General features: G+C 46.6%; 1 protein-coding gene across 1 annotated transcript in view; it reads left to right on the top strand.

The window, feature by feature from the left end:
• Positions 1-1,655: 1,655 nt before the first annotated feature.
• The window catches only part of PLB1 (phospholipase B1), a 133,986-nt gene continuing 124,868 nt past the window's right edge, over positions 1,656-10,773 (top strand). Inside the window, exons 1-4 of the mRNA XM_048504965.1 lie at positions 1,656-1,699; positions 4,883-4,923; positions 7,962-8,043; positions 9,142-9,196. Coding sequence (XP_048360922.1) covers positions 1,656-1,699; positions 4,883-4,923; positions 7,962-8,043; positions 9,142-9,196 — 222 coding nt within the window. The remainder of the gene's footprint in view (positions 1,700-4,882; positions 4,924-7,961; positions 8,044-9,141; positions 9,197-10,773) is intronic.

Raw genomic sequence — 10,773 nt, 5'->3', positions numbered from 1 at the left:
TGCCGCCCATCCCCCTGACTCAAGCACCAGTTTCACTCTTGCTAGGATTGGCAGGCCAGCTACTCACCAGCCAACCCACCTGACTGAACCACCTTGTAAGCATTTGGATTCCTCCTCCTGCTAAGTGGTGCCATGGACTCGTAACTACTACCTAGCCCTGAAACAGTGTCCAATTTCCTCTTTCTTCTCTTAGAAACAATGTATGCATTGTACGCATTGTGTGCATATGTTCGTTACTTAAAATATATTTGCGTGCAGATGTGCGGATTCCGCTTCCCTCACAAACCAAACACACATTTAAATTTGTTGGAAAAGAAATGGCCGCAGCCCGGTTTATTAACAAATAATGCATAACTCTTTTGGAAGCTGGGCAGGCATATCAGGGCACATCCTGGCCACCAGGCAGCTTAACTGGCATTGAACCTGGTCACTGTCAGTCTCCACAGCTGGACTCCCTTCTGGCTCCTTTCAGGGCAGCTGCACTGCTGAATCTCCGGGTAACTGTCCCCCCCCCCAATGGGGACCGGGACAGGAAGGTTACTAGATGTCACCTTCTGGACGCTTCACCCATTTGTGACACCTCCGTTGCCAGGGGTAGCGAAGCTTGAAACAGGGCTTCCAGGGCCTGCATCCTCAAGCCCAGCCCTACCCCCCCAGACCCTCCTTATTGAGGCCCCCCGGGCCTAGAGAGTAGTTCTGGCATGCAAGCCTCTGCCTCCCCCAAAGGATGTGCCCCTATGCCCTGAATCTGCTCCAGACTGGGCGGCTAAATGTCTCGACATAAAACAACCTACCACAAAACAACAGCCCAAAAACTCAGGGCGGGAGGTGGGTTCCGCTTCTGCCGGGCAGCCTTGTAAGGAGGCTGGGCTGAACTGGGCATGGGCTTAGCCAACAACCTGCCCGCCTCCTCGCCACGCGATGGTGTTCCCACCCCTGTCACGCGACTCCATCGATCCGACGACATTGTGGGAGAGTGGAGCCGATCGCTTCCTTCCTCCCCTTGCCGCAATGGCGCCCCAGTGGTAAGTCCTGGTGCGCTTTTTATGCAGTAGATGTGCGGATTCCGCTTCCCCTCACAAACCGGTAAACACACATTTAAATTTGTTGGAAAAGAAATGGCCGCAGCCCGGTTTATTAACAAATAATGCATAACTCTCTTTGGAAGCTGGGCAGGCATATCGGGCACATCCTGGCTGCCACCAGGCAGCCAACCGCTGAACCTTGGTCATCACTGTCAGCTCCACAGCTGACCCCTTGGCCCTTCAGGCAGCACACTGCTGAACCCGGCACCATCCCCCAATGGGGACCGGGACAGAAGGTTACTAGATGTCACTTGGGCTTCTACCGATTTGTGACAGATACCCCTCCTGCCAGGGGTAGCGAAGCTTGAAACAGGGCCTTCCAGGCCTGCATCCCTCGCTTTTCAAGCCCAGCCCCTGCCCCCCCCCCCAGACCTCTTATTGAGGCCCCCTGCCTAGGGAGGTCTGGCATGCAAGCCTGCCTCTCCCCAAAGGATGTGCCCCTATGCCCTGAATCCACCTCACTGAGCTGGCAGCAAGCAGCTCCCCGCCTCCCCCAGCTTCCCTTTGGGTGCCCGGAGATTTTCACCAGCCTATTGCGTCACTTCCAGCCACTGCAATAGAGCATACCTCATGGCGTATGAGAAGCCAAAGTCGTCCGACCCACACTCGGACAGGTGAACTCTATCTGGCTCTGAATCAAGCGCCTCTGGGCATGGGCTATTAAAGTTAGCCTGCTCCAGCTCTGGCCTCGCCACGGACGGTTCCCACCCCTCACACGCTGGACTACCGATCGATCCTGGACGACAGGGAGGTGAGCCGATCGCTCCTTCCTCTCCTGCTGCAATGGCGCCCAGGGTAAGTCCTGGTGCGCTTTTTCTTCTTTTACAATTTTTATTGTTTAATAAAACCAATTTTAATCGTACAACTGCCTGTATATTTGAGACTTTTCACCCAGGACTTATCCTGGTATTCATAGGTTATTGATCTCAGTAGCCTTTCTCATTTTCTGTCTGACTCCAGCTAATTTCCCCAGTTAAAGTGGAGACTGCCCACTTAGGATAACCTCTGTCTGCATTTCTCCTGCTGCAGCATTCCTGTTCACCAATTGCATCAAAACTGGCTCATCTTTTATCCAGCTTATGCAGTGAGAGCGGAGGCTTCAGCTCTGTCACCAATCCATCTGCAGCACCACTTCTTCTTTAGCCAAGGGGGACAGAGGAGTTTCATGCTTCTCCTTTTCCTGTTCACTCCCTGCCTTTCTAAACACCCATCCTCTCTGCTTTGCTTGGTGGAGTGGTCACTATCAGCAGTTGGTGTGGTGCCATCGCCTGCCTACGACAGCAGCTACCTTTCCTCCGTCTAACCTCAAGCACTATGGGGGGTGACAACAATGACTTCTCTCCTTCCTGCCCAATTGGCTCAACAGAGGGCTGGGCCCACAGCATCTTCCAGGCTCTGCCCCTCCTGTGGCCTAGCCCAGAGTGGCTCCCAGCAACTGCTGTCACTGCAACCAGGCCCACAGTGGCTTCTGGCCTCTGCCATGCCTGTAACTGGGCCCACAGTGTCTTCTGAGTTCTGCTCACCTGTAGCTGGACCTGGAGTAGCTCCCAGTCTTTCCACAGCAGCTGCCACTGCTGGGTTCCTCTCCAACTGGCCAACTGTAAGTGTGTTGTCTGCACACCTCAAAATCGGGGAAATTTTAACACACACCCCTTTTACTTTTCAGTAAAATTTACCACCCCCCACTCCAGTGGTGTACGGGGTCCAAATGGCGCCCAGTGACAAAAAAAACCCTCCGGGCGCCTCCCCCACGGAGCCCTGCTTCAGGGAAGCTGCCTTTCTAAGAAAGTCATAGAGATAGGCTGCCCGAGAGGCAGCTTCCCTGAAGCCGAGCCTCAGAGCCTGTGGGGAAAGGAAAGGGTAAGTGAGTGAGGGGGCCGGGCAGGTGGGGGGGGCAGGATCCTGCTGGGCGCCCCCACAGACGTGCATCCGGTGTCATGGGTGGCCCCATGTGTCCATAGGCAGTACGACACTGCCCCACCCCTTTTACTTCTTCTGCAGACCTAGGGGACCCAAAGTTTGCAGAAACATTGTTTTGGAGCAAGTGTGGATTTAGGTATCCACAGATGGGAGGCATACTTGGAAATTATTTACACACATACATGTTCATTGAAAAATGCAGTTGAATAGGAATTTCAGTGGTAACGATCCATCCTGTGTTTATAGTTGTATGAAAGCTCTTTTCAAAACACACCTGTACATAAGCTAAATGTTATAGTTGCCTCTTTGGTACCCCTAGTTGGAGTAATACAAATGGGTTTTTTTAAAAAAGTGGAATTTTTCTAATTCCAGTCCATGTCTTATCTCCACAGTTCACACACTGACACCATCAGACATTCAAGTAGTTGCTGCCATTGGAAGCTTGGGAAACGTGAGTAGCACCATGAGTGTCACTTAGAAGAGGAGTACATAAGTAAAGCTACTATGTTCTTCCCACATCTCTCTTGAGACTATAGTTGGAGAATGAGAAAGGTTTGTGCGGAAGTAGCAAAGTTTTGTTGTATTGCATCATATTTCTTCAGATACTAGCTCTTTCTGCAGAAGTACCTGAATACGTTGTGTGAACATTTGCAAAATGTTTTCAAAATCACTGTTTGTCCACACTCACCCTCCTGAAGCGATTCTTGGTTGTCATTTTGTGGTAATGTTAATTGTTTTTTTAAACTCCATGGCCCTGACGCTATGAGGTTTCAAAATCTTGGCTGTGATTCTCTAGGGGTTGTGTTGACATGCTACGGGGACACAATCCCCTTAAAGTAAAACGAAAACCTGACAGAAATACAGTGTGCAACAGTAGGCACAAGAACAGACAATGCATTGATGAGGAAGTCTTGGAACTGTAGAGAGGAGTAGGAAATGTTTTAAAGAGATCACTCAAGTTAAAACATTTTCAAAATGTATTGTCGAAGGCTTTCACGGCTGGATTCAATTGGTTCTGGTGGGTTTTCCGGGCTGTGTGGCCGTGGTCTGGTGGATCTTGTTCCTAACGTTTTGCCTGCATCTGTGGCTGGCATCTTCAGAGGTGTATCACAGAGGGAAGTCTGTTACACACTGTGTAACTTCCCTCTGTGATATGCCTCTGAAGATGCCAGCCACAGATGCAGGCAAAACATTAGGAACAAGATCCACCAGAAGATGGCCACACAACCCGGAAAACCCACCAGAACCATTTTCAAAATGTTTTCAAAAAAATAATCACTAGTAAACAGCGGCTGTTTCCGCATGGCGTCGTTGGGGGTTGGGTTGGCGTCCCAGAAACAGCTGGGACGACAGCGCCGCAGAGCGCCGTCGCCCAGCCGACCTGGCGTGCCTCTGGCCGTCCGGCGCGTTGCCGAGGCCTGGAGACTCGCCCCCTCCCCGGCCCTGCGAGACTGCTCCAGCATCGCAGGGCAGGGGGGCATGTCTCCAGGCCTCGGCAACGCGCCGGACGGCCGGAGACAAGGTAAGTGAAGGGGGGAGGGGGGAGGGCGCCTTGGAGCTGCTGCTGTTCGCACGGCAGTGGCTCCAAGCTGCCGTTTTCCGGAAACCTCGCTCCCCGAGCAAGGTCGGAAAACGGCGGCTTCGCGCCGTTCCGGCAGCGCGAGGGCGGTGCGGCTGTAAAGCAACTGCGCCCCCTGTGCAAATGGCTCCCTGGCGATGGCGTTTTTGCCGTCCCCAGGGCGCCATTAACCGCCCGTGCGGAAAGGGCCAGCATGAAAATAAAATGTTTTGGGCTAAAAACCATGGAGAACTCTATGGAGGAAACATTTTATTTGCTTTCTTTAGTGACACTTTTAGTGCTCTGTATTTATTTACAGATTGGAGCTTCTAGAATGCACCGTGCAGGCTTGCTGCAAAGGTACTGCTTTTTACCATGTTAATAAAGCATGCTTGTATATGCAGCCCACTGAACTTTTACTTCAGTTTGCCACTGTTTTTTTATGAGAGTCAGGAATGTGTAGTTTCCCTGTTGCTACTGGGTTGCCCGTACACACATTTCCCTATAGTTTTCTTGCCCCATTCCCACAGCAATGGTGATTCTCTCCCTGCACCTCCAAGGATGGGGGTGGGGGTGGTAATTGAATGTTACTATAGCAATATAATCTTATAACAATACGTGTAACATGTTGCCTGATTTCCCAGCTTTCTTTCTTTTTTTAAAGTAACTTCTAGCCTTTTGGGGCCTACTTTTTTTTGATGGGTTTAACCTTTTTGAGCTTGTGAGCACCTTTGGAATTTTGACACAGGATGGTGGGCACTACTATAAAATGGCTGACAGAGAACCAACTACAAAATGATTCTAGTGGGAGGTACAACATACTATGCTCAGAGAAAGCCCAAGTACAGGAGACATGACAAGTAATTTTTTAAAATATCCAGAGAAAGAGGAAGAGGACTTTATTTTATATTTCTAAATGTTTAATTAATATGTTCATTTATAGCATACAGACAAATCTCACCCAGACAAGCCAGAAAACTTTAACAGGTATGTCTTGAAGACATTTATCTATTTATTTACTTGAAACAATTATTAGCTGCCTTTCTCCCTTGTGAAATTCAAGACTGCTTGCATTATGAGTAAAACATTATTAAAAACACAATACAAAGAACAGTTATAAAACTCATAAAAGACAGTTTAAAAACTCCCAATAGGACTGCCAACTATAAAACCTAAATCAATCAAAATTCAGGTCTAAATAAAACTGTCTTTAGCTGAAGATTGAAAGAGAGGGGGCTAGGCACACCTCCTTAGGAAAGTTGTTCCGTATTTGTGGGGCTGCCATGGAAAAGGACCTCTCATGTGTACCCATCAAATAACCATCTTTAGTTGCGGGAGTGAAGTAGGAATCTGTCATCTAAATTCCTAGGCAGGAGCATATAAGAGAAGATGGTCCTTCAGATACCCCAGTCCCAAATCATAGAGAGCTTTAAAGGACAAAGCCAACAGCTTGAATTTGTATTGTTGAAGGCTTTCACGGCCGGAATCACTGGGGTGCTGTGTGGTTTCCGGGCTGTATGGCCGTGTCCTAGCAGCATTCTCTCCTGATGTTTCGCCTGCATCTGTGGCTGGCATCATCAGAGGATCCTCTGAAGATGCCAGCCACAGATGCAGGCGAAACGTCAGGAGAGAATGCTGCTAGAACATGGCCATACAGCCCAGAAACCACACAGCACCCCATCTTGAATTTGGCTTGAGAGTGCATTGGCAGCCATTGTAATGGCTGTAGTAGTAGGGGCATATGTGAAATGGAACCAGCCAACTTCTCCTGAAAGGAACCAGCCAACTTTGCTAAAGTTTCCCTGGGATGGCCGAATGCTGTGGGCATCAGGTTCACCTTCAACTTGGTGCCCACAGCATTTTCCTCTTCCACACACATTTTAGCAAATTTGGTTGGTTCCTTTCAGGAGATTCACACCAGCAGCCCTACAGGAAATGCCCCCACCCAGAGCAAGACCCCTACCACATTGCCTCCCATTGAAACCTCTACCATAGAGCCATCTGGGCATCACAGAAAGCCCCGTTGAAGTCTATGGTGGGAAAAGTAATTTTTCCCACCACAGAACTTGCAGATTCTGGGGAATTTCTGAGTGTGTAAGCACTGGCTCCACATTTTTGAAGATAGAGGCACCAGACTTTCAAGGTGGCTCCAAGAGGTCTTGGGTAATAGCATCCAAGTTTGGTGAGCTTTGCTTCTGGAGTGGGGGATGGGGGGCAGGTGAGAGAGTTCTGAGAGAACTCAGCCCGCAGGCTTTCATGTGCAGGAGCGGGGAAACAAAATAAGCCTTTTGGGGGCCCATAAAATTGAACCCCCAGAAGCAAAGGTCTCCAAACCTGGATGCTATTACCAGGAGGCCTTCCTGGAGCCACCCTGAAAGTCTGGTGTCTCTATCTTCAAAAATGTGCAGCCTGCCTACACACTCAGAAATTTCTCATTGGCTACAATGGAGCAAAGTCACTGCAAAACAAAGAATCTTGGGCAAATTTCTTGGGGTGCCTGGAAGGGGTGTATTTGTAAAGCTAGTGACACCAAAATTTCAGGGTATCATCAGTTAACTATTCTTATGATGCCCCCCAAGTTTGGTGAAGTTAGGTTCAGGGGGACCAAAGTTATGGTCCCTCAAATGGGCAGCCCCCATCTCCTGTTAGCTCCCATTGAAAACAAGGGGATAGGGGCACCCCCTTTGGGGGTCCATAACTTTGCTGCACCTGAATCAAAAATCACCAAACTTGGGTGGTATCATCAGGACAGTCTCTGGATGGTATCCTGAAACTTTGGTACCGCTAGCCTTAATAATGCGCCCCCTGCAGGCCAAAACGTGAAAAACTGTAAAAATGTTAAAAACACACAAACGACCCTGAAATGTTGGCGCCCCCCCACGTGACCAAATGGGGGCGCCCGGGGACATAGGGTACTCCCTGTCCCGAGGCAGGTACGCCACTGATGGAAACAGATGTGTTGTAGGAGGTCTGCAGTCCCTTCTCTCAAGCTTTTAATACTGAAAACAACTGTCAGGGGATTCTGATTTTGGTCAAATTTTGATCTTGGGAGGGGCTGTTCCACCTTTCTATGATGCATATCCTGACCTAAAGTGACCCCTAGAATATTTGAAATACATTTGGATTTGAAATTACTTTATAAACAAGAAGAAGAATAGGATGGTATTAGGAATATGTATTATTACTGTAATTCTCGATACATCTTAATAAAATGTTATTAAGAATAATATTATTTGCCATACTTTAGTCCCCATCCCCTGCATCTTCCTCCAGATTGAGACGCTAGTTGATTAATGTTCTTGTTCTTATGTTCTTATGTTCTTAATGTCTACAATGAATGGCACAACAGTCACTCCCAGGTACAGTCAGTTTACCTAGTTGCATGTCTTGTCTTTTAGCTCTTGTGAGCAGATTTAATCCATCTGTGCAGTATTATTCTTCCCTTGGAAACATCAGGACTGATTCACAAATGGAAATGAGGTAAGTCCTATTTTTATTTGCTTGACTGCTTTTGTCTACCTAGAAGTCAGTATTTTGATGGTGAAAGCCACAGCTGATCAAATATTTCTGTTTATATATAAACCAGGAATTTAAAAACAACTTTATTAAGACACACCAATGGTCTGTCTAGCCAGTGCCTTCTGTTCAATACAAAAAAAGACTATATTCTACAGAAGAAGCTGTATAGAACATGTGTGCAACAAACCTGTGCGTGATCCATAAAAAAGGGGAGAAACAGGGGGAACAGCAATATGTATACATTTGGTCAAACATTTTGTTATATAGATGCAGATACACAATGTGAGGCCCCTGGGTATTCTGATTTGCAGTAGTTCTCTAAAAGACAGCAAGGTCTTTTTCTATACTTGCTACTTTATCTCCTTTAACTGAAGATGTCAAAGTTTCAAACTGTGTGCAAAGCAGATGCTCACTGAACCGTGACCCCACATGAAACCAAATGGTTTATTTTTTATACTTTGATTGTTCATAGACCCTAAGTTGACCACTGGAGCCACACTCACCTCCTTTCTTCCACTTCTGAGGGTCCAGTCAGAAAAGTTCCTGGTAGATTCATTATCAGATCTCCAGCCCCCTTCTACAGCTGCTAAAGAACAGCTTCAGGACTTCTCTGACTGGAACTTTGATGTAAGGAATGGGGGGTTTCAACTAATTCTCCCTATGTCATTCCTACCCTCTTATGATCCTCTGTTTGCTCTGTGAAGGAAAATGTAGGTTGCTTTATGTTTCCACCATGAAGCAAACAGCAAGTCTCAGACATCTTGAGATTGGACAAATAGCTTGAGGAACCAGTCAGCTCCATGTAACTCTTCTCTGTAGCTTCCCAGTCCTGGCATTTAACAATAAAACCATGCTGGGGATTCTATTACAGGTCTTCCTTATCTTGTGCATTTGACCCAGACTTTCCAAAACACAGTTCTTCATAAGGTTTTAGGTGTTTTAGTGCAGCTTAGAAAATGAGGGTGTGGGTTGTTATTGTTACTGAAACTGGAATTATCTCTTTGTGCTTCTAAAAAGATGTGTCTACATAATACTTTTCTTTCTTCCTTTTGCAACAAGCAGCAGCCTTTTGGAACAAGCAGAAGAACTTACACGCAATATGAAAGATAGCCAGGTATGTGTAAAAATATTCAGAGAACCCAGGTTTATGTTTGGAGACCTCTTGAATATTAAAACATCTGAACTCTGACCTGAAACTCACCTGTAGAGTTTCAGCACACACTAAAATCTCAAAATCAGTTACATATACCTAGAATTCTGGATTAAATGATATGAGAAATCACATATTGCACAACCTTTCTTGTTTGTTCCACAGCTATGTTTTTGCCAGACTCATGGAGTGCAGTGAGATAGGAACCATACAATGGATTTTTTTGGTGCTGTTTCCAGGACTTGTTTCTCAAAGTGTTCCATGTAAAAATTTGCTATTACGGGCTAAGAGAGCTACCCATGGCTACCCCATCTCTCTGTTCATAAAATTCATTATCCCATTGGAGGTAGCTTGTAGTGAGGCAATGTTGGAACAGGGCTGTAATGTCTTTAGGGAAAATACAGTGTCTGCTATGGGAACCTTGGTGAATAGGGAAACCACATCAAAGCTGATCTGTTTGTTGTTGGGGGTGAGTTTAAGATTTCCATTATTTTCTATGGGGGCTGAGTCCTTAATGTAGTGTGTGGCAAGTCCAAGATGGCTTTGTAATTGTGCAGTCAGAAATTTTGCCAAAGTCATAATTGGATGACTGAGGAAGAACCAGGATTTATGAACAGAAGCTCAGATATACGAATATCAATGGAGAAGGCTACTAACCAAGGTGAAATGTGAGGACTATGCTCTTCACAGAATCACTTTTTGTTCACAGAAGCCAACCAGTGGCTCGGGAGGATTAGGAGGAAAGATCATAGTGGCATGCCTTTCTCCCAGTTCCAAACATGGATGAAACCATATATATCAAGGCTATAAACGTTCTGTATAACAATATGCAGGGCACCAAAAATGCTGCTGTAAAGAGATTCCACATCTTGAATGTGCATAAACTTTGGGGAACCACCAACACTTGAGGTTGAAGATGGGAGCGGCAGCCATGATTATAGTCCCCCAACTCTATATATTGAAATTATTTAGTTCAGACGATGTACTCAGTATCAAATCACAAGAGACAATGTATTGTCGAAGGCTTTCATGGCTGGATTCAACTGGTTCTGGTGGGTTTTCCAGGCTGTGTGGCCATGGTCTGGTGGATTTTGTTCCTAACATTTCGCCTGCATCTGTGGCTGGCATCTTCAGTGATGTATCACAGAGAAAAGTCTTTTTCACACTGTGTTTAAGTGAGAAGGGAAAGTTTAGTGGGGTATATTGTCCATGTCCCAGGGTGGGGAACCAATCATTAAGTGTTGGGGTGGAACTTGCTATGCAAAGGTGTGGTTGAGTGCATTGTATTGCAAATGGGGTTATCAGTCCATTTTTTAAGTACTGGGAGCCAGGCTTTGCTAATTTTTAATGTCTCTTCTTTCTTATTGAAGTTTGTGAATTTCAATGGCCTCCCTGTGCAGTCTGACATAGTAAGCTTCTGAATTGCCCAGAATTTCAGTGTTCTCAAATAAAATATAATGTCCAGTTTTGTTTAAGACATGTTCTGCAAGTGCAGATATTTTCAGGATGGTTAAGCCGACAGTGTCTTTCGTGTTCCTTAA

Source organism: Sphaerodactylus townsendi, linkage group LG01 (assembly GCF_021028975.2).
Source record: "Sphaerodactylus townsendi isolate TG3544 linkage group LG01, MPM_Stown_v2.3, whole genome shotgun sequence".
NCBI lineage: Eukaryota > Metazoa > Chordata > Lepidosauria > Squamata > Sphaerodactylidae > Sphaerodactylus > Sphaerodactylus townsendi.
This window is presented reverse-complemented; position numbering and strand designations above follow the sequence as displayed.